The sequence below is a fragment of the Xiphophorus maculatus genome, chromosome 10, assembly GCF_002775205.1.
Source record: "Xiphophorus maculatus strain JP 163 A chromosome 10, X_maculatus-5.0-male, whole genome shotgun sequence".
Taxonomy (NCBI): Eukaryota; Metazoa; Chordata; class Actinopteri; order Cyprinodontiformes; family Poeciliidae; genus Xiphophorus; species Xiphophorus maculatus.
The window spans coordinates 19,958,422-19,980,062 of record NC_036452.1 but is presented as its reverse complement, the minus strand read 5'-3'; the positions used below and the strand labels follow the sequence as shown (position 1 = coordinate 19,980,062).

General features: G+C 42.8%; 2 protein-coding genes across 4 annotated transcripts in view; one reads left to right on the top strand and one right to left on the bottom strand.

Annotated features, from left to right (window-relative positions):
* Positions 1-12,185, top strand: part of unc13d (unc-13 homolog D) — a 19,145-nt gene extending 6,960 nt beyond the window's left edge. Inside the window, exons 11-34 of the mRNA XM_005809631.3 lie at positions 20-89; positions 172-276; positions 530-622; positions 711-811; positions 2,453-2,570; positions 2,791-2,912; positions 3,036-3,126; positions 3,212-3,268; positions 4,134-4,231; positions 4,355-4,406; positions 4,487-4,617; positions 5,073-5,190; positions 5,646-5,798; positions 6,611-6,706; positions 6,816-7,022; positions 7,984-8,058; positions 8,154-8,233; positions 8,358-8,472; positions 8,553-8,624; positions 8,782-8,865; positions 8,964-9,084; positions 10,001-10,124; positions 10,397-10,614; positions 11,583-12,185. Of these exons, the coding sequence (XP_005809688.1) occupies positions 20-89; positions 172-276; positions 530-622; positions 711-811; positions 2,453-2,570; positions 2,791-2,912; positions 3,036-3,126; positions 3,212-3,268; positions 4,134-4,231; positions 4,355-4,406; positions 4,487-4,617; positions 5,073-5,190; positions 5,646-5,798; positions 6,611-6,706; positions 6,816-7,022; positions 7,984-8,058; positions 8,154-8,233; positions 8,358-8,472; positions 8,553-8,624; positions 8,782-8,865; positions 8,964-9,084; positions 10,001-10,124; positions 10,397-10,614; positions 11,583-11,695 (2,614 nt within the window). The 3' untranslated portion in view covers positions 11,696-12,185. The remainder of the gene's footprint in view (positions 1-19; positions 90-171; positions 277-529; positions 623-710; positions 812-2,452; positions 2,571-2,790; positions 2,913-3,035; positions 3,127-3,211; positions 3,269-4,133; positions 4,232-4,354; positions 4,407-4,486; positions 4,618-5,072; positions 5,191-5,645; positions 5,799-6,610; positions 6,707-6,815; positions 7,023-7,983; positions 8,059-8,153; positions 8,234-8,357; positions 8,473-8,552; positions 8,625-8,781; positions 8,866-8,963; positions 9,085-10,000; positions 10,125-10,396; positions 10,615-11,582) is intronic.
* Positions 10,433-21,641, bottom strand: unk (unkempt family zinc finger). Of its 3 annotated transcripts, XM_023340423.1 has the most exons (16): positions 21,173-21,641; positions 19,830-20,039; positions 18,760-18,936; positions 18,540-18,670; positions 17,368-17,503; positions 17,143-17,260; positions 16,976-17,060; positions 16,587-16,882; positions 16,327-16,392; positions 16,039-16,222; positions 15,844-15,945; positions 15,569-15,754; positions 14,465-14,646; positions 14,100-14,360; positions 13,122-13,306; positions 10,433-10,518 (listed from the first exon to the last, which is right to left on the bottom strand). In XM_023340423.1, the coding sequence occupies exons 1-15, from the start codon at positions 21,322-21,324 to the stop codon at positions 13,160-13,162; spliced, it is 2,433 nt and encodes an 810-aa protein (XP_023196191.1). In that variant the 5' UTR covers positions 21,325-21,641; the 3' UTR covers positions 10,433-10,518; positions 13,122-13,159. The 3 variants fall into 3 exon arrangements, with proteins under 3 accessions (XP_023196191.1, XP_023196190.1, XP_023196192.1); XM_023340422.1 differs by lacking the exon at positions 10,433-10,518 and having other exon boundaries at positions 11,721-13,306; XM_023340424.1 differs by lacking the exons at positions 10,433-10,518; positions 13,122-13,306 and having other exon boundaries at positions 14,175-14,360; positions 14,461-14,646.

The window sequence follows — 21,641 nt, the reverse complement described above, 5'->3', positions numbered from 1 at the left end:
TAATCAATGCTCTGCTTAGGATGATCAAGGAGGCCAAAAAGGAGAAAGGCACAGATGACTTTTTGGGAAACATTGTGTTAAGACTACAGGTAATAAAAACGTTTAATTTACTCCCTTATTTTACTGTGGATGTCGGTTCAGTCTTAAAAACCAAACTGTCATAACATTTAGGATCTCCACTGCACTGAGGACAACTGGTACAAACTGGAGCCCAGAACGGAGACGTATCCTAATCGCGGCCAGTGTCACCTCTTCCTCCAGTTCATCCACAAAGCTGTAAACGGATTCCCTCAAATCTTAGCTGTTGGAACCTTATCCCACATAGGATTTGGCACAACTGCGACTAGATTTTTTTGCAAAAGTGTTTATACCCCATGAACTTTTTCACATTTGATCAAATGACCTGTTCTGCAAACTTTAAACTAGGCTAATTAATTATTCTCATCTGACCCTTCATTAGTTATGAATACTTTTTTTTTTTTTTTTACCAGGTACTCTAAACCTTTGTGTGTTTTTGTGTCATTGGCAGAGAGACGGGACTCTGAGCGCCGGTCGCAGTGCCTACACCAACTACTGTGGGATTCTGCAGCAGTTTGTCCAAGCTTACATTTCAAAACAACAGGTGCAACACACTTTCTCCCTGTGCTGTTTTGAATTCTGGCTTTCTTTCTTCTTCTTTTTTAACTCCATTCTGATGTTTTCTCACGCAGAGCTCCGCTCCGTGGAAAGGCGCGCTGTGTGGCGAGGCTCAGACCCTGCTTGAACTCTACGCTACGCAAAACGACCTCTCTCCTTTTCTGCAAGACCTGGCGTAAGCACCACGTTTTCCTCTAATAGAGTTTAGTGATTAGGCAAAATGTCAAGCCAGTACTGAATTTTCACGAAGTCAGCCAAGACCAATATTTGATTTATTTGAGATGTATGCAATCGCCTTTTGCCGTGCAATCGTACGGTTTGGGTTCGAAGACCGCCGAAAGACAAACTTCTCTTGAAGCCACTTTGGCCTTTCACAAATCAATCACTTGATTTGACCTTGTACTGTTGTGACAAATGCCTTCATCAGAGATGTCCAAAAAAAAAAAGTTAAAAAAAAATGACTTTTTTATGCTCTGATGTAAGGTCTGTCTAACAAGATGTAGATACATTAAAATCTTTTTAAACCGGTAAATGCACAATATAACAAAGGCACATGTCTTTAATGCACCATGTTTCTTTGCTGTCATTTCGAAACATCCTCACCGCGACCCAACCAGCCACTAATCTCTGCCCCGCTATGACATGTCTCAATATCAGCCCTGCAGTAGCGCTCCCAGAACTTTTTCATAGAGGTAGCCAGGCCATAAAACATTTTAAGAGGGCACAGCTAAAATAATATTTTAAATGAATTAACTAATTTATTTTTGGGGGTCTTGCATGTATGTCTTTCTATGACATATACATGATTCTCTGAGGTGGTCAGCATGTTGTAATGGGGGCCACAGCCTCCTCTGTGCCCCCTCTCGGGGGCACCACTGCAGTCATGATGAATTGGGTTAAATTCCACTTGACTGTCGTTTTATGCTCCTACCCTCGTCTGTGTTCCCTAAATGGTTTGAGTAAATACAGAAAAAGTGTGAGTGATACTGTACGTTGTCTCCACTCTTCTAGCCACAAAAAATTAGAACTGATCCTTGTTTCGATCGCAATTTCTGTACAAATTGAGAACTGGTAAATCATATGATCTTGCAGGTAAGCAAGCACACTCATGCCAACTTGGCTGCTGTTTCTTTCAATGCTCTTTTATTCCTACGCTACGTGGAGTTCACGTGTGAGTTAGCAACATTTTGTTAGGACAGGTCACACCAAAGATGTGGCCGTTCTTGAATGACTGGAGCCGCAGGTTGTGAAAGCTCACTTCAAAAATTCACCTCTATCACTTTACTATAACATTAACTGGACTGGTTTTGGTTTGAGCTGTTTAAATCGAGCCTGTTCTGAAAAAACGGTTAGCTTGCCTCCCTTCACGGGAACTGCTCCCTGAAAAGATACTTTTTAAAAGATCATATCCTTATTTTAAGATCACAGATTTTAAAATTGGAATGGTTTCCCCCCCCCCTGCTATACATCTTGTGCTGGGAATATTTCACACAAAATGTTGTGAAATAATGTCGATGTCAAATTTATTTCTATAGCGCTTTAAAAACAGGATTCAAACTGCACCAAAGTGGTGTACAAAAATGATAATAAAATAAGTTGATGAAAATAAAAATAAAAATAATACAAGACAAAAATATATGTATAACGTTAAAATAATAAGAGTAATAATAAGTAAAGAAATAAAAACTTCACTAGCAGCAGTTAGTGAAATAATTCTAAGTAACCTGTCAACAACAGAGCTTAGCTATAATAAAATGTGTTGCGTTTCTGTCATATTCCTGCTCTTAACAAGTGTGATTGTGCTTACTCCTGCCAGGAAGTGGGTGGCTTACAGTAAACTGTACCAGAGCTTGGAGGTGGACTCGTCTGTGCTGTTCCATCAGCTCACCAGCATAGAGTACCACTGGCATCAGCAGGAGCTTCCCTACCAGCAGGTAGGTACACACGCACAACATAACAAGAAAAGATTTTAAACATTTAGCGCACATTTGTAACTGATTTCACAGTTCCAAGTTACAAAGAAACTAATTGCACGAGTAGCTTGCTTGAGTTATCACTTGCAGACGTGTGTTTGGTGTCGGAGCTCAGGGGAAACTAGAAGTTAAGATTTCAGCACAGATGAGGGTTGTGTAAGGCGCCTCTTTCTGTTGACAGAAACAGGAACTTGGGGATTCTCTTCACGGCTTCCTGCAGTACGGACTCTGTTTGGTTTCCAAATACAGAGACATCTTCCCCCCGACTCCCAGTGCCACTCCGAAACTACACACACTCCTCAGGTATGTCTCCCTGACATCCGTCAGGTATGCCTGGAAAACACACACACTCGTGTGTTTTAATTATGAGCCCCATTTAATGAAATAAATGATTTTTTTTATTTTTTATTTTTATAATTAATGCAGGATCTTGGTCCAGATCTGTAAGACTCAAGCTTTCCAGAAACAGAACCCGGCCAACTTTGAGCTTCACGAAGGCGTCCACGATGCCATAGAGGTGGAGCATATTTCCAATTACATTTTATGGTTCACTTTTACTTTTATGGAAGTTTATCAAATCAAATTAGTGATTTTTATACCAGACAGGCACAGAGGAGTGGTTTACCATCAAAAAGGGGTTGCATCAGCCGATGACCAAGGTAAAAAAAAAAAAAAAAAAAAGACACATCACTTTACCGAAGCTCAAATACACACAATAAAAATGTGTTGGTATTCTCTTTTTTAAGGGGGATTTTTAATGTACTAAAGCTGTATGGCAAGCTGATTTATATCACAATAATGTCTAGTTAAAATGACCTTTTGTCTGATAGCTGAAACATCCGTCATGCAGAGCAAGAGGGATGACGACTGGGCCTTGCTAAAGTCTCCACACCCCTTTGATTTCTCTTTGCCTTTTTCATCACGTTGCAGTTTTCTGTGATAAACCAGCACAAGGTTCATCACACACCGCAAAACCACAAGACCTTGCCGAGTATTTTTAATCTAGTTTCTAGTGCAGATGCCTTTGGACACTGACAAATAACATTTCGTTATTGTTTTAAGTCAATAATTGCTCCAATATTGATGAAAAGCTTCCAGTTCCATTGGCAGATTATTTCACTTATGACATGAGGAAAATGTCTTGACATAAGTGAAATAATCTTAATCAATATTAAGGAATTGTTGTCTCAAAACAAATTTGTATATCCAACTTGTAAGTTACTTGAAAGTTAGTTTTGAGTTATTTAAAGTGCACAAAGACATTTGCACCAAATACTTGGTAAGATTTTGTGTTTTTGCAGCGTCACTGTGAAGCAGCGGCGAAGTGATGGTTCTCCATTCTTTTACCAATGAAAAGCAGTATGTTTTACTATATTTCGGAATTACTTTTGCATAGAATTGATCTCTGTTCTGACTAACAAGCACACGTTTGCGTCTGCGGAATCTGACGAGAGCAGTGTGGGAGTGAAGCTTGACTATTATGTTGCCGCGCAAACGCAATTTCTGCACTCTGCTGAAACGCAGGACCTGACAGAGATCGGGAGCGCCCTCTCTAGGCTGATTGCGGAAGTTCGGGAAGACATAAGACACAACAAGGACGTGTGGAACCGAGTTTTCTTCAGGTGAGGCAAGAGATTTTGTTTTTTGTTGTTGAAAAAACTGTCTGCAAATCTGCCAAACGTTTTTGATAAAACACGCGTGAAGTGTTTCGCTCCGATATTGATCAGTTGTTCTCTTCACCGCAGTGCTGTGCAAGTCGATGTCTTCACTGTTGTCTACCAGAAGTTTGACTCCTTGGTAAGCTGCAAATGGAAACGTGATAAAGTTCACGTGACTCGCCGCGTTTCCTCACTTTTCACGGCTCTTGTTCTCCACAGCTCGCAAAGGAAGTGAAAGCAACCCTCTCCATAATGGAGGACCAAATGGATCAGAACCTCTCCAAAAGCCTGTTTCCCGTTTATCTGAGCTTGCAGGCCATCCACAAAGACAAGGCCTTCCTGCAGAAAAGGTCTGAAATCATCACAGATTCTATTATGATGTGTGTGGTTGTTTTTTTTTTTTAAATCTAACCTAACAACTGGTGTTAGATGAATTTCTTCAGGGTTTTTTTTATTATTCTTATGCTGTCATTGAATTTGTTCACAATTATCTATTACTATTTAATAATCGCGTGATGCAATGGAGGAAACTGGTTGCAATGGATTGCATTAGGGGAATCAGAGTAAAGGGGGTTGAAAACAAAATAAAAGTGCGTCACATGATTTGTGACGTACTGATTTTTCCATTATGTTTTCATACATGTAAACGGCCAATTTATTATCATGTGCTCTTTGTGTTGAAAGAAAGGCCGTCATGGTGTCTAGAAACACAAGAGTTAAAAGAGAAAATGCTATGCAAGAAGACTCAGCCACAGAATAAAAGATAAATGAAACAAATATTTATGTTGTTGTTTTTTTTTTTCAGGGGATTACTCCAGCTGACAGACTTTCATGAAGGTTTCCGGGACGCCCTGCCGTACTGGCTGAACCAGGCCTTCAGCACCACTCAGGACCGGGTGGTCAGGGCGGTGCAGGTTGACCAGGTAACACGTCTTTGATGGTGGGCGATATATGGCTCACCGACCGCCGGGGGCGGCGTAAGCATCGCGCGCAGGGTGCTATAACATTAATGTTTTAAAACAGGGGTCTCAAACTCCAGTCCTCGAGGGCCGCAGTCCTGCAACTTTTAGATGTGCCTCTGCCTCACCACACCTGAACAGAATAATTAGGTCATTAAGGCTCTGGAAAACTGATCTACACAAGGAGGAGGTCATTAAGCCATTTCATTCCAGTGTTTTGTACCTGTGGCTCATCTAAAAACTGCAGGACTGCGGCCCTTGAGGACTGGAGTTTGAGACCCCTGTTTTAAAAGGAGCAGAAGGAGGCGCTTGCGCCACTGCTAGCGGCGGAAGCTACTAGCGGAAGTAGCTTAGCTCTACTTCCGCAGAACTACAGTATATCCCAGTTCTGAACTAAACCCAGCTTGTTGTGCTCTCAGCTGCAGCCGCTGCAGGTCGGCGCGGTCCCCATAAAGCACAGCTCCTCAGCCGTGGACCTGGTGGCCTGCATCCAGCCAATCTGCCACTTGTGGGAGCAGCTGTCGTGGCCTGACCCCGAGGAGGCCTTCATGCTCATGGTCAAACTCACCGAGGTGCAACTTTTATAGAAAGAAAAATATGTTTGCTTTTTAAAAAAAATAATAATAATTTAAACATATTTGTTAAAACCATCACAAACGACCAATCAGAGCCAGCTATGAATGCTAAAGCTAGTCGGCCACCAACGACTAAGCCTGTCAAGCAATTAATCACATAATAAATGTAGCTGAGCTATATCATTTACATTCTGATGATTAATATTTTTCAAAGGGCAATTTTGTTTACAGCTACATCATGAATCGTTTTATTTATGGTTCCAGTTGTGTGTGGTTTTTATTTCCGTTTTATTTCTTGTTTTTGCTTGTGTTTTTATTTTGGATATTTAAAGTATCTTCCAGTTCCAGTGTGGAGTGGTTCTGTAAAAAAATTTTAAGAGGGTAAATGTACATTATTAAGCCATTATCAATATATTAATTGAAAATGGTCTAAAAACAACTATATTATTGTCCAACGGAATAATTACTGGGACAAATTATCGTCCAATAAAATTCGTTATTGACGACAACGGTTTTTGTGTAACTTTAAGTTGTTTCGCTGGCCGTTAGCACATTTAGCAGTACGCACATGATGCTGATTGTCAGCGCTGAGACACCCCCTCCTGGCTCTGATTGGTCGCTTCTGATCGCATTTCTTCAGACGGCAATAGTAGATTATTTGTCTCATACCAGATTCTCACGGTGACATTTTTAATAAATGTGTAATAAAAAAAGAAAAGAAAATCGTTTTTGTAAAAGTTACATGCTGCGGCTTTACAGCTGTTTTATGCAACTGATTAAATTAAGTAAATTTCTACTTATGTTTCCAGGATGTTTGTAAGATTGTAGTGAACTACTGTCACCTCCTAAAGGAGCGGGTCCGGGTGCTGTCTGAGAACTCGGACCACAGCATTGCCATCAACATGGTAGCCGAGCACATCTTCACTCGTGTTCGTTTAGAAACTTTTCTGCACATTTTCCTCCGTGTGTCTCAGGTGTTTTCTTTTTCTTCTTCTCCTTCCCCTTCCCCTGCAGCTGTGCGTCGTAGTGAACGACCTGGAGCACCTGCGCTCGGTGCTGACCCGCCTTCCCGCTCAGCTCAACTGGGAGGTCCTTCGCGTCCGCACCGAGAGCGTCATAGGGCAGAGCCAGTTTGAAAACACGCTGCATTCCCAGCTTCAGCAAGCCAAGAGCATCCTCTGCAAGGAGATCCGGTCAGCGCTCGACACTCTGGGGAGACAGGTACGCCGCAGGTCACGCGCTTCAGTGTGTTCCGTTGGGACTTCATGTGACGAACCCACACGATGAAGTCCTTCACGATTCGGACGTGTGACGAAAACGAATCGCGGCTGTAGACGGTTTGCAAGTACGAATCTGAAAGCGTGGCGTGGATTTGCGTTTGAACCCCTTTTCTCTGATATTCAGACAAAAAACAAAGTAGAAATTTATGACTCAGGTGTGAGAACTTGCCGACAAACCAGTTAATTGTTGCGCACTCGCGGAAGAGTGTCTTGACACAAGCAATATTTAATCTTGTTTTGACAAAAAAAAAGAAAAAGAACAACTGTTTAGTGGAAACTGGACATCATCCTAAATACATCGTCTCAGGACAACATCCACTGGAAAAACACATCTTACCAAGTACTTTTGGTCAAGTTTCTAGTGCAAATATCTTAGTACACTTGAAATAAGGCAAAACTAACTTGCAAGTAACTTTTCAGTAACAATTAAGAGTTTGTTTTTAGTCAATAATTCCCTAATATTGATGATGAAGAGCTAGTGATATATTGGGATGGGAAGTGAAAATAAGTGGATCGGTGCGTCCCAAATGCTTTTTGTCGACAGAAATCTGAAGACCTGAGACTGGGGTGGAGGCTCACCTCTCATCAAGACAAGTCAGAATGGCCTAGTCAAAGTCCCTTGACTTGAAAGATATGTGTCACACCGTTCTGATTTAAATTTTTTGTTTTAAGAAGAAAAAAAAGGAAAGCTATGCATCATTAGCTTCACTTCACACTCTTGTGCTGCTTCTTGTCGGTTTTTCGCAGACGATCCCTACAGTTCAGACTGAGGTCTGTGGTTGTAATGTGAGAAAACGGGGAAAACCTTTCAAAGGCAGTGTTTGTGAAAGAAACGTGCTTGTTTTTAACCTTCCTGAGCTGAATGAAATCAAAAGTAAACCCGGCTCCGTCTGCGCTCTCAGTTAAACACAGACATCGAGACTCACGTCAGGAGCATGTCCACCAGGCGGAGGATCCCCTCCAAGTCCACAGAGGACGTGAGTCTGCTCCTCGTTACGATACTTTCTTTCTTATTTCTCTCTCTCTAACAGTCAGCTGCTCTTCTCCCTTCATGTCGCTCCTCTCCTCCTAGGCTGCAGCCCCTCTAATGCGCTACCTCGAACAGGAGCTTAAGTACATGAATGAAAACCTGGTTCAAGAGAACTTCAACAGGTGCTCCGCTGACTCGTCTCCGTCAAACATTGCCAAACCGCCTCCTTTTCGTCCGTTGATCCCTTTCTTTAAACATCGATTTGTGTTTTTTGTTGTGTTTTTTTCCCCCCTCTCCCGTGACCAGCCTCCTGACTCCGTTGTGGCAAAACTCTGTGAAAATTCTTTACCAGGTTTCCAACCAGCATTTGCAGCAAGAAGGGCTCATGGTGTTCTGCCAGAGGCTGCTGTACACGCTGCAGGTTGGCTTTTGCCGACAGAGCTCACTCCCCTCTTGGTAGTCGTCTGCCGCAGCCTCACGGCGTGTGTCCTCTGTTTTTAGTGTCTCGAGCAGTGTTTCCACGCCGACGGAAACGGACTTCCTGAGAAGGCGTTGCACTCCGACGAATACAAGGTGAGTTCCCCTTGGACGCCGGCAGCTGAGTTCTCTAGTATTTCATTGAAATGTAATCAATCCAGGTCCGTTGTCTGTCTGTTGAAAAAAAAATAAATAAAAATTAGGTAGAGCAGTGAAAAGGCTTGATTTCTGTGATTTCCTAATGCTTGAACAGAAGCTGAAGGCTCACCTCACTCACCACTCGCTGACCAGCCACCAGCTCATAGAGAAGTTCTTTAAAAGGAAAATATCAGAGCAGGTGAGTTATTTATTTAAAAATATGAAATGTTGGATATTTCAGATAACTCCTGTGAGAGTTCTTTTTTCACGCTTTATTCTGCTTCAACCGTCTCGCAGAGAGATTACCAAGGGGAAAAATATGGAGCGGTCACCCTCCTCACATCCTACAGGAGGTCCGACCAGAGGCTGCACATCGAGGTGCTCAATGCAGTCAGCCTCCTGCCAATGGACTCCAATGGTACACCACAACAATCACAGCTGTGCACTGGCTTCCTTAAAGTATTCAAACACCTTATTATTGATTTGTAAAGCAGCTCTAGCTCAGGGAGTTTGTACGGGGGGAAAGCCTGTCAACGGCAATTCCGGGTCAAATGTTCAGATTTAAAGGGGACCTATTGTGCAAAATTCACATTTTGTATGTTTTTGTACTTCAGTTTGGATTTCTACTGCTGCTAAGAACAGCTCAAGCCGTTGTTTTGTGTTTTTTTTGTTAGTTTTTTTGCAATGAGTTAATGTTCTTTTTGGTGTCTGAAAAATGAGCCATTTCAAAAACTAATTGAGCCAGAGTTGTTAAGTAGCAACCCAAGCCGAGCTCCGCCATGTTCGGTGCGCTGAGCAATGGCTACTGGAAAAGACAAATGTTTTGTTGTTGACTTTACCATCCAGAATCCACTTGCTGCATTCTTGTCGGTTGCGCAGGAGGCTCCACTTCTGCTTTTCAAAGATGCACGGTTGTATGATCGCGCATCCGTTTGCAGCCATTTTCACGTGCTAGTGTAAACGTTGGTTAGCGGGGGGCGTGGCTAGCAGTTTATTTGAATTTAAAGTGACAAGAGGCCCTGAAACAACTCAAGATAGGCAGAACTGTGCAGACTAAGATCTCATTTTCTAAGAATAATTTTGTCCAAGAATTGCTATGAACTTGTTTTGTATAGTCCATCGATCTATCCTAACCTGTTCAAGGAAGAGGTCACCTTTACACTATCAAGTGCGTGTTTAGGGTTGTCCTCATGAATGGTTTTTCACAATAATGTTTAAATTTAAAACAGAAAAAGTTGGAGCGGAGTGTGAATACTTTTCCACGGTCGATAGATAAATAAAGAAAAATGCTTGAGACCCCTACCTACATGACCTGGTGCTTTGATGCTTTCCAGGCCTCAGCGACCCGTTTGTGCGGCTGTGCCTGGAACCCAACCACGTCTTCCCCGAGATAGAGCCGCGCTGCACCCAGTACAAAAGCTGCGATCTCAACCCCCTCTTCGACGAGGCCTTCGATTTGTACGTCTCTCTCTGCACAAACACAAAATCTCACAAAGTATTCCGGCCTAGTTTCTACTGCAAATATCTTGGTATAGTTGAAATAAGACAAAACTGACGTACAAGTAACTTTTTATTCAGATATAGGAACTTGCTTTCAGTCAATAATTCCTTAATATTGATGGAAAAAGTACCAGCTCCACTGGCAGATTACACTTCGCTACTTCTTTATTGCTTCCCGTGGGATTGTTTTAGAGGTCAATTCCCCCGCCGACTTGTTCTCTGTATCGCAGCCTGGTTTCGCTGGATCAGTGCCGGACTCCAGGAGCGTGCTTGGTCATCACGGTTCTGGACCACGACACCTTGAGGCCAGATGACTTTGAGGGCGAGGCGTTCCTGGCCCTCGAGGTCGTACCTGGAGTTTCAGAACAAGAAGGAGAGAAAGTCGACTCGCAGATGGACTCAGCACCCGAGAAGATACGCCTGCCTTTGACGCACCCTAAACCTAATGGTAAAACGTTTTTTTTTTTTTTTATCATTTAATAAAGGAGTGGGATTAAAAAACATGGCAGGATACCTTGCTATAGCTTATAAGCATTCCCTTTAACCTTCACTGTATCTAGCATTAAATTCAATCTGTTCTCCTAATTTGTTGTAGATTCAGGAGGAACAATGTCTTGTTTTGGTTTAAACTTTTGGTTGTTATTATTAAAGGGGCAGTATTATGTAAAATAGACTTTTTTGAGCGTCACATCTAAAAAAAAAAGAAAAAAAAACGTAATTTCCCTGCTGGGATGAATAAAGTACTTCTAAGTTATAATGTTATTCCCTCATCAAAAACACACCTGTAGTGTTGCTTTGACTCTTTCATGCATGTTTGAGAAATCCTTTAATCTCCATGGCAACCAGGTGTTTTTTTTTAAATCATTTAATAAAGGAGCGGATTAAAAAACATGGCAGGATACCTTGCTATACACAGCTCCTCCTCAATGCTGCAGTTTCCAAGCCTCACAGCTTCCCCCACTCGGCTCCTTCAGACTAGCCAGCAGCAATTAGCAAACACCTGGTGGAACTGAGCGTCTGCTGAGCTCATCATACATGTTACTTCTCAGTGAAACTGTGGTAAAAACATTGTTGAAGGGTTATTAGAGGAGCCATGTTGGAATGACTTACAGAAAGTAGAGTTTCAGGAAGAGCAGGAGTTTGTTTTTTTTAAAGCGACAGGCCCAATTTTAGGGCGTTAAATGACAGTCAAATTTCTTTTAAGTCATATTGGATAAATACAGCATTTCTATAACAACTGAAGGCAACATAGTTACTTGATTGCGCTATAAAATTGCACTGTGCGTCTGGAAAACACTGCCCCTTTAAAGATATTTTTGATCTATTGGTTTCCGAAGACTAGAATCTGAGGGAAATTAGACGTTTAGTTTCATTTCATCGGCTAACGTTTCCCTCCGCCTGACTGCGTGTTCACAGAGGACAGCATCTTGAAGCTGCTGGAGTCCCGGAGAGGAGAGCGAGAGGCTCAGGCTTTCGTCAAGAAGCGACGCCAACGGGAGAAACAATCCCAGGAGGCGGTCCAGCAATGACAAACGCACGGAGACGCGTTCTTCCTCCAAAAATATACAATTTGTTTTTAATGATCAGTACCAAAAGACAAAAAAAGAAAAAGAATGCACTCAGAAAGAAAACACTGGTGGTGCATGAGTTGTGTGTGGACAACATGACCATCACAGTGATCCGAAAAACACTTCCGCGCCTGCATTTCAACATTTACATGTCCGCATGCTTCCCGATGGTTCGTCCAATCAGTGCAAGAGAAAGATATAACATCACTTATGTATATGTATACATTTATATATAATATATATGAGATATATATATTATACACTGTTGAAAGACTGAAATGTCAAGAGTACTACAAATGTAGAAATTTGGCAGAGAAAGCTGTCACATATTTGTTTTTTAAAAATAGCTAAAAAGCCTTATTTTATTTTGTTTTTTACTTTTTTTGAGTGTTCTGAGCTTGATTCATATTGAACATAAAGGGTGTTAAAATAAATAATATCTGAAACTGGACCTGTTGGCCTCATTTGTTACACCTTCCTATAATTTCTGCAGAGACAAAAAAAACCTGAGTATGAAAAAAATTTAAAAACTCAAGGCCATTAATTAGACGTTTGAGCAAACTCTATTTTTCAAAAAAAAAAAAAATTAACTATTTGAATTTCTTAATTACTAATAAACAAGACACTCTGCTTGCAGCACTGTGATGAGCTGTAGCAATGAAGAATCATTGGAGGTATGCCGTTTAAGTGTTTCCAGAGTGACCTTTTTTTTCTCTAAAGATGTTCTTACTCCCTGAAATATAATTTAAAAAAAAACTTGATTATCTACGGTGTCATCCATCCATCGAGGCAGTTTTCAGACTGACGATACGATCACAACACCAGGACGAACACTGCACAATTTATTTCCCTGTTTTGTGGAGGATGGGGGGGGGAAACACGCCAAACTCTGTTGGAGTTTTAAGTGCCAAAAATATAAAAAGCGGACGTCTTTATGTCTCCCCGCCCCCGGCGAATCACAAAACTCTCCGGATGGATGCACGACACTCTGGGGAAATATTGTCACTAAAGTGAGATTATACTTTTTGAATTATATCATTTAAAACTAGCTATGTAAATGCTTCATAGTTAGGGGTCAGAGTAAAATATAACAGCAGGTATTTTTAAGTTATTTTCACAAGTGAATCAGGGGGGGTGGGGGGGGGACGTACAGTGTTGCTGGTCGAGAGCATTAACTAGCGGAACGTATTGTTTTCCTTGGGTAACACTGGCGACAATAATGACGTCCAATTCCGCGGCGAGAGCACTTCCTTAGCGACTCTCGCGTTCAAAGTACGCGATCCAATCGGCGCTCGTGCCGCTGCGGCGACGTGGTTTTGGTCTCTTTTAGTCGTGCCGAAACGGTGGTCGGGATCCGAGGCTGGTAAGGTGTGGAATCAGGACTGACTGGTGTGGAATCTGGAGCGGTCCCACGGCGCGGCGAGGTCAGGAGAGCTGCTGTTCGGCGGTCTGTTCGGGGCAGAGCGGGCACTCGGTGCAGCTCTCACACTGGAGTCCGTGGCCGCAGGGCAGCGAGGCCGAGCCCTGCTCCCCGCACGTCACGCAGCACTGCCTCTGCTTCCTGTACACCACCTGGCAGACACGAGGGCGGGACGCAGTGTTACCATGGAGACTGCAAAGGGAAGATGTACTTCTTTACAGAGTAAGATAAACCTTAAGACTTTTGTCACCTTTCAGCTAGGGATGCACTGATCGGTATGCATCAGTAGCAACCTGTCCAGTCTGATACTATGCTTTGTTACTTATTTTACATTATATTTAGGATTACTAATTACACTTTCTAAACAATTTGAACTTTTTTTTCAGTTTGTTTTTGTCAGTTTCTTTATTATTTATTTGCACTCTACTGTTGTACTCTTAATTGCACTGACTGAGCAAATTAAAGTTGTGTTGTTTTTACAAGTTTCACCAAGCTTGTGAAGCTACTGGTGTAGCTTAGTGTGCTGCACTGGTGCAAAGTTATCAAATACATTTGTACTTCAGTACATTTATGTCTGCGTTTGAAAAAAGAAATGTTTCAAGTCAATTCAGCCGCTTTTCTGCATCGGATCAGTATCGGTCGATACAAAACTTCAGATATTGGAATCAGAAGTGGAAATAAAGTCCATAATCAAAATCCAACTGAGAATCTGTGGTAATGTTCTCCATCCAATCTGACTGAAACTATTTCTAAAGAACAATTTCAGTCTCTAAATGTTACTTTTATGTTATGTTCACACTGCAGTGAAATGCGAAGCAAACCTGAAAATATATGTTTGCTTATATTTGGCCCGCGCTGCATTTCTTTTTTCCATTTTTTTTTTAGTTCTACTGGGGTTTATAGATAATGCCAAATATGATAGTGGCTTGACATCTGAAGGATCACCTGTTCCACAGCATGTAAGCAGCTGCAGAGTTGAGCCTGTAGGCTCAGGACCGACTCCAGCGGCAGGCGGTGCAGCAGCTGGAGCTGATGCAGTGCAAGGTGGGGATTGTCTCCGCTCCGCAAGCTCTCCAGCGCCTCCTGCAGGAGAGAGATCTGCCTCTGCGCCTCCTCCTCAGCCTCCCGGGCCCGCTCGGCCTCCACGGCAAGCCGGGCTGCGGTCGTGCGAGACTCCTCCGCGTCCGCTTTGACGGCGGCCCACGACTGGGAAAAAACAAACGAGCGCGTCGCTGAGTCACTCCGGCTTTGTGTCACGGCTGTGCTTGCGCTACGGAAACGCAGCCGTTGCCGCTCCTCTACCTACCTACCTGAGCCGTGTGCCTCCAGCTGTGACCCCACTGCTTCAGAGCCCTGTGAGCGTCCTCCAGCTCCTGCTTGAGCCTGGCGGTCTCTGCACAGGGGCCGGAGGGCAGCAGGGCGGGAGGGGTGCCAGGAGAACCCTGACCCGACGGGAAGTGCTCCCAGATGTTTGTGCTCATGCCGTTCAGGCCTACGAAAAAACAAAGTAATATAAATAGAGGTGTAATAAGTATTAATTTAAGGTTTCTGCAGGTTTTAACAAGTCAGATGTAAGACTTTTTAAAACCTTGATGACACGTTGAATGAAATTTAAGACTGAAAGAAATATAAATGTAAGGACTGGTTGGGGGAAACTGCTGCATTACAATCAAGCTTAATAAAAACAGTAGCTTTATATACTGCATATGACTTGTTTTAAGCTAGGCACTTAGCTTAAAAGTGCCTAGCTGGGGCGTGCCATGGTGGTGTAGGGGATAGCGCAACCCATGTTTGGAGGCCTTGAGTCCTCGACGCAGCCGTCGCGGGTTCAACTCCCGGACCCGACGATATTTGCCGCATGTTTTCCCCTCTCTCCTGTCAGCTTACTTTCATATAAGGGACACTAGAGCCCACAAAAAGACCCCCTGGAGGGGTAAAAAAAAAATTTATCAAGGCTGCTAAAAAGATTCAATAAAAAGTTTATTTTCCCAATTGCCTCATACTTTCCAACTCTTTAGCAGCTAAACTGAACATTTTTAGAATGTACAAATTATTTATTCAATTAATCGTCTGATACGCTGGACTAAATCAAGCTAGGCTAAGTGAATATCTCGTTTTAAGCTACGCACTAGCACGCAAGGGTATATTAGCTAGCAGTAGCCTCAAATGCTTCGAATCACGGCACGCAATGAAGATATTTGCATGTGACTCAAACTTTTGCCTGACAGACAAGTCCCACAAGAAAAAAAACATAAAAAATAAAATTTCCTATCACGACAAAATTTAAGACCTGTGATTAACATATTTGAGGCCAACTTGCATTTTTGAATGGATTTAAGGCTTTTCAAGGCCTTATTTTAGACACATGAATTCACATGAAGTTTAAAATTGCATCTTGAATCTGATCTTCGTACCTAAAGTGCTGTGAGATGGTCCGAGGAAGGGGCTCTCTGATAAGCTCGGCTGTGACGGGTGAGAAGAGAAGAAAGGTGAGGCTTGTGGCCTGACTGGGGGCGACGGAGACGGAGAGCTGAAAGGGGCGGAGCTGCTGAACGATCCTGGAATGTTGACCGGAGCCGAACTCTGAATCTGGTTGCCTCCTGCAAAACCGGAGAAAACAGGAAAATGTCTTACAAATGATTCCTTCTGTGTGGTTTTGTGTTTATTTTACCTTCATGTTTTGAAATACCTAGCATCACCCCAACACTGGGTAGGGCCGAACTGCTCTCCATGCTCCTCTCCAGCGCAGAAACTCCAAAGTCATTCAGATCTAGATCGTCCAGAGCCGACTCTGTCACACAGCAACACCGGGGTGTTTGCTTTTAATCAGATCTCATGTCAGCTGCAGCAGAAATATGAATTCTAGTATTGTTTTATTACGTACCAACGACTGATTCAACCGTCTCACTGGTGGGGTAAAAAGGCAGGGCGTTAGCGTTCATTCCCGAGGAGACGCCGGACCCCGGTGGGCCGAGAGCGGCGGGGCTGGGGGGTGTGGCGGCTAGACTGGAGGGGATGCTGGAGGACAGACTCAACGGGCTGCCGACAGGGAGGAACACTAACAAGTCCTGAAGAAGAAATAACAGAATTTAATCCTTCGGCAGTTTCAAAACAGACACAAAAAGAGTTTATAGGCAAAGCTTTGGCGGTTCAATTTTTAAGGGATTTGTACCTGTTTGCTCTGTGCCGAAGCAAATTCTCTGCTGCGATGTTCGAGAGCGAACCCTCTGTGTTTGGCCTGAAATTGTGAGCAAATGTTGTAAAAAGATGCTAAAAAGATTCAATAAAAAGTTTATTTTCCCAATTGCCTCATACTCTCCAACTCTTTAGCTTTAGTAGCTAAATTGAAAATTTTTAGAATGTCCAAATTATTTATCCAATTAATTGCCTGATTTGCAGTCCTCCTGAGTTTTCCAAAGCCCACATCCTCACCTGATCTTCCCGTTCAAATCCTGGCGCCCTGCCGTACCCTCTCTCCCCAGCCCAAGGAGACAGCGGGTCTACTCCCCCGCTGGCACCCTCACATAGCGACAAAACGCTACCCAGCAGCCCTTGCTCTGCCACGCAGGACACTGCAGAGGGGGAGAAGTGGTCTGACACGGAGCTGAGCCCCATGCCGTGACCACCGGGGCTCTGGGAAACGTCATGGCCGGGAAGGGGATCCAGGAGCCTCAGGGGAGGAGGGGAGCCGGGGCTGGGGAAAATCGACTCCTCCGCAGCAAAAGGCTCTGGGGGAGGATTCAAACCAAAGAGATATGGAACTACAACAAAAAAACTAATCGACAGACGTTAAAATGCAGAGCCGTTCCCTGGGATCTTACTTTCAACATGAGCGAAGGCACAAAATGGTCCTCTGGGACAGCTGCCACATTGCTGCATGTCATTACACTTGGTGGATTTATAAATCTGTAATGAAGGAAACAGTTCCCAATCAGCTCCTGTGGTTTCTACGTTAGACTCCGGCAGAACAACAGGAAGCTAATCCAACCTCCGGGTGGAACTGCTGCTCTGTTCTCGTGTGGCAGTACTGACATCCCTCTGTTCCCTCGCACTTGCTGGGATCCCCCCACTCTTCGCCCTGTTTCACCGCCGGACATGGCAGCGCTCTGCGGTGGCAAGAAAAAAAACAACAAAAAAACAGGGTTCTCTCTTTAACAAAACACGAACCAACTAAAAATGATTAGAGTATTCAAGAACTGAAACAGGAAGTCACCTGTATTTGTGCTTGTGCGGGCTGCGCCGCCTGTCTTTGCTGTTGTGGTAATACGGACAGGCGTATCCTTGACGACACAGGCGGGGGGGCTTTTTACAGAGCTCCGTCTTGTAGTGGGACAGCACATAATTGTTATCTGGAATAAAAAAGGAGAGCAATCTGTCAGGCGGGTGACTGGAACACATCCAATGGTACCTTATTTGAAAAGAAAATGTTTAAACTGCTCTTGCTGGAGATCTGGGCACATTTAGGTGACAAGTTGTTTCTCTCTGCCGTTTCCTGATTTATGCACAAATCGGCTCTGTTTGAATGCCGTGCTCTGTTGTGTTTCCCATTTTTAAAAGTGGTAACGAGAAACGGTCGCATCATATTTATAGCCCGGAATAACACAGAAATTCAACAATTCCCAATTATGGTTCCTCGGAAGCAGCAACTAGCAATTCTTTTAGTAATTGATTATTCTACTGATTAATCAGATGAAAAAAATCTACAGAATTTAAATAAAACAAATAAGTAAATCAATTCCTTTTTGGAATAAGAAAATAAGCATTTATTACCTAAAATGGAACATTTTAGTGATCTCTCAATCGTCTATAGCACAGAATGCATCTGCAGGCTAAAAAAAATGCCTCTGACATCAACATTCAATTTCATGCAATTGATATCCTCTCCATGTGGCTGGCAAAGAGCAATACGATCAGTAGCCTCAAAACAACCCTGTAGAGCTTCTTAGGCTTCCTTAGGCCACATGTGAAAAGGTCAGGCCTGTAAACTGGCCTTCACATCAACACAGCGCAGGACTGACTTGTTCATTAATTTTTGGATTAACCAATTAATACGTAGATAGCAAACAATGCTAATGAGATGGTTTTTTTTTTTTACAGAATATGAACCAACTGAAGCTAAAACTGCCACTTGGGGAGTCGTGGATAGAACAGAAATACTTCTTTTTTTTTAATCTTACATGTAGAATGAATATTTTTTGTGCAGCTTTGGCCATTACTGTTATGAAGGTGATTATTAAAAGCACAACAACTGAATCATAAAAGTTATTCATAAGTTAGCTTGCATGTTTTACTGGTATCTCATACAAAATTTCTGTGAAAACATTTGTTAGCAGAAGAAAAAAGCTGTTCCCTGCTGGGACACCTGGTTCCATATTTCAGATTTACCTTGCCAGCGCGGTTCTTCGCTCAAGATCTTCTCTATAAGAGCCGTGCTCGCCGCTTGGCCCGACTGTGCGTCTCCGCCGCCTCCTTCCGCCGGCCCCGACCCTCCTTGAGAGTCCAGCACCTGCACTTCCCTGTGGAGCGCAGAACACAGGGAGAACATCAGCAACGACAAACCCGGAGGCGAAAAACTAGACGGGAGATAGGTTCTAATGCTGCACACCTGATATCAAAAACGGGACTGCGCAGGTCATGCGATCCGTGAGCAAAGGCACAGTGGGAGCCGTTCTTACTGCAGTGGCCTTTCGCATCCGTTTCGTGGATACACGATCCGGTCTTATAATAGCGGAGGTGGTATCTCCGCTCGGTGTCGCCCGCAGTTCGATGCAGGAAGGGACATCTGGAGTGAAACACACACACAAAAAAAGGAAAAGTCTTGTAGAACGTCTGTGCCAGAGAATATGAATTTCTACAAATTCCTGGTTCCTCGAGGAGGATCTGAAAACTGGCTATTAGCACAAATTTAAACACATTTAAAGATTTTTGTTTGTATAAATATGCAGGAACAGGCTAAAAACAACCATTTGGTTGAAAATCTGAACATTTCAGCAGGATGTCTTCTTGCTGTTTGGGTTCACAAACAGCAATAAGACATCGGGTCCACTTGAAATCCCTGCAGGTAAATTTAAATAAAGAATGTTTGAGTATTCTGGTACAGTGAATGCTAGAAACTGCCAGATTAGCATAGTGAAAACTCCACGGTTACACCCTGAAGTTTCTTTTCAGTCTATTCTTTTCAAAGTTTCTGTGTGTATATGTCAACATCAATTCCCCACTAGGGACAAAAAAGGTGCTAACGCTACTTGGGAAGATTATGCATGACGCAGTAAGTTGAAAGAAAGTAGCAATAGTCGAGTGAAAATAGGCGTTTTGTGTAGCTACGACCCACGTTTGTCGGAGATGCACGAATGAAGTTCCACATAAATAATGATAAAGTGTTTTGAGAGGATGTGATGATGTCCTGCAAATGTTTCAGACACCCGGAGCTGTAAAGTAAATTCTACAAAAAAGGGCCACGGGGTAGTAGAAAACAAAACGATGCAAAAAGAGTTACTCGTTAAATGACCTGAACTGAATTTTCTATGATAAACAACGCAAAAACACAGATGAAGTTTGTCAACTCCGGGTTACTTTGTTGCCGTTCTTTACTTTTTTGTCCTCATGAATTGGAAAAAAAAAACCCTACAATCTGGAGAGTATTTTAGGAAGATGAAAAGCCTTAGCAGCACTCACTCATCTCCTTCTGGACATGTGCCTGTTCCCTCATCGTATTTGGTACAGTAGACGTCTGGACTGTAGTTGAACGTCCCGTCCCGTCTGCGGATGGGCCTGCGACGCCGCTGGTTCAAGAAATGCCAATGGAAGCAGGAAAAAGGCCGGTGCTGTGTACATTTGTGCTGCACAAACAGGGGACACTGCTCCGTTCTGAACTCTTTGAGATATCTGGAAAGTAAGAAGACAACAGGAAAGAATGTGACTAATGTCTGTGCAACATTATTTATTTTTTTTAAATCAAAACCTGGTATTTTTAAATATGCAAATAGTTTGTCTACATAAAGCTAGAATATCCACATCCCTTGCAGAGATCTTCCTATGCTATCACATTAAAATTATAAACAATGTTTTTTATCGCAGTTTTGAGCACAAAGTAGAAAATAATTGTGTAGTGAAAGAAAAATTACGTTTCATGCACATGTCTATGTCCAGTTTATGAGAAAGATAAGGCAGGAATAAAAATGTGGAGGAGAATAAAAAACCCACAAGGTCCCATCTTCAAATTTGCTACAAGCAACAAATATTTGGAAAGAGGTGCTCTGGCCAAATGATAGAAAAATGTAAACTTTTGGCCAACATGCAAAATGCTACGTATGAAATCCCCACCCCAAAGGGTTAAACATGGTGGCAGCAACATCATGCTGTGGGGATGCTTTTTCAACAGGGACAGAAATGTTGGTCAGAATTGATGCTTGAGGTTAAACAAACATTGAGGAACATTTTGCACAAACACTAACCAAAATCGCCAAACTAATGACTAAACTAAATAGACATACTAGATGGTGGGTAAATAGATACACTATTCTACCAACGCTTTGGAAATGTTAGTTGTAATATCTAGTGCTCGTGTACCGTTTTCTTCCCATTTCACAGTGAAATCTCTACGAAATAAGTTGGAAGTTCTAGGTGATAATGCGACTAGAATTGAAAACTTCAAGGCATTCTACCAGCAATAGCCAAAACTAATACTAGCATAAGCTTCTACAAATAATTATCATAAAATACATCACTATGGAATTTACTAAACAGCGAACAAACCTAAATTGATGCAACAGTGTCACACAGGGGCAGTTAAAATGCTGCATTAAACAACTTTTAAGAAATGGTTACTGGGTGACATTAGGCCTCCTCATCGGGACCAGAAAACACTGGGTTACCAGCCTCTTTACTTCACTCCAAACATTTGAAAGTTTTATTACGCAACCACGGTCCGTAGTAAAATGTATGCATTTTTGTGTGTGTGGCAGTGCACGTGAGGTTGTGTACACCCAGCCAGCTAACCCTGCTAACCAGCTACGTACGTGTAATGTTGAGGTTTCTCGGGCTGTACGTTCAACACGGTTGCGGGCGATGTCGAGCCCCCCGCGGGCGAAGACGACGAGGACGAAGATGGCCCCCCTGTAGCGGTCGTCGCTGCCGAAGACGACGCGGGCTGTGAATTTGTTTTAGACATTTAACCAGTCTGAAGCCCAACAACAAGAAGCTTGTTTTTAGCTTAACGGCTAGCTATGCTTTTTAGCTTCGAAATCCGCATTCTCCTACGATGTGAGCTTGCGCAAGGCGAGAGGAAGTAGTAGGAAAGGGGATGCAGCGCGGAACTATGGGACGTGAAGTTCAAAAATAGCTTGCTCAGCTCAAAGGATATTTGATATTTATTTTATTGTATAAATTAAAACAACATAAATAGATTTTAATGAAGTGAAATTCAAACCTATTTGAATTGCGAATTACCGTAAATTTTTATATTAAGTTTGCCTGCTGTAATCTGAT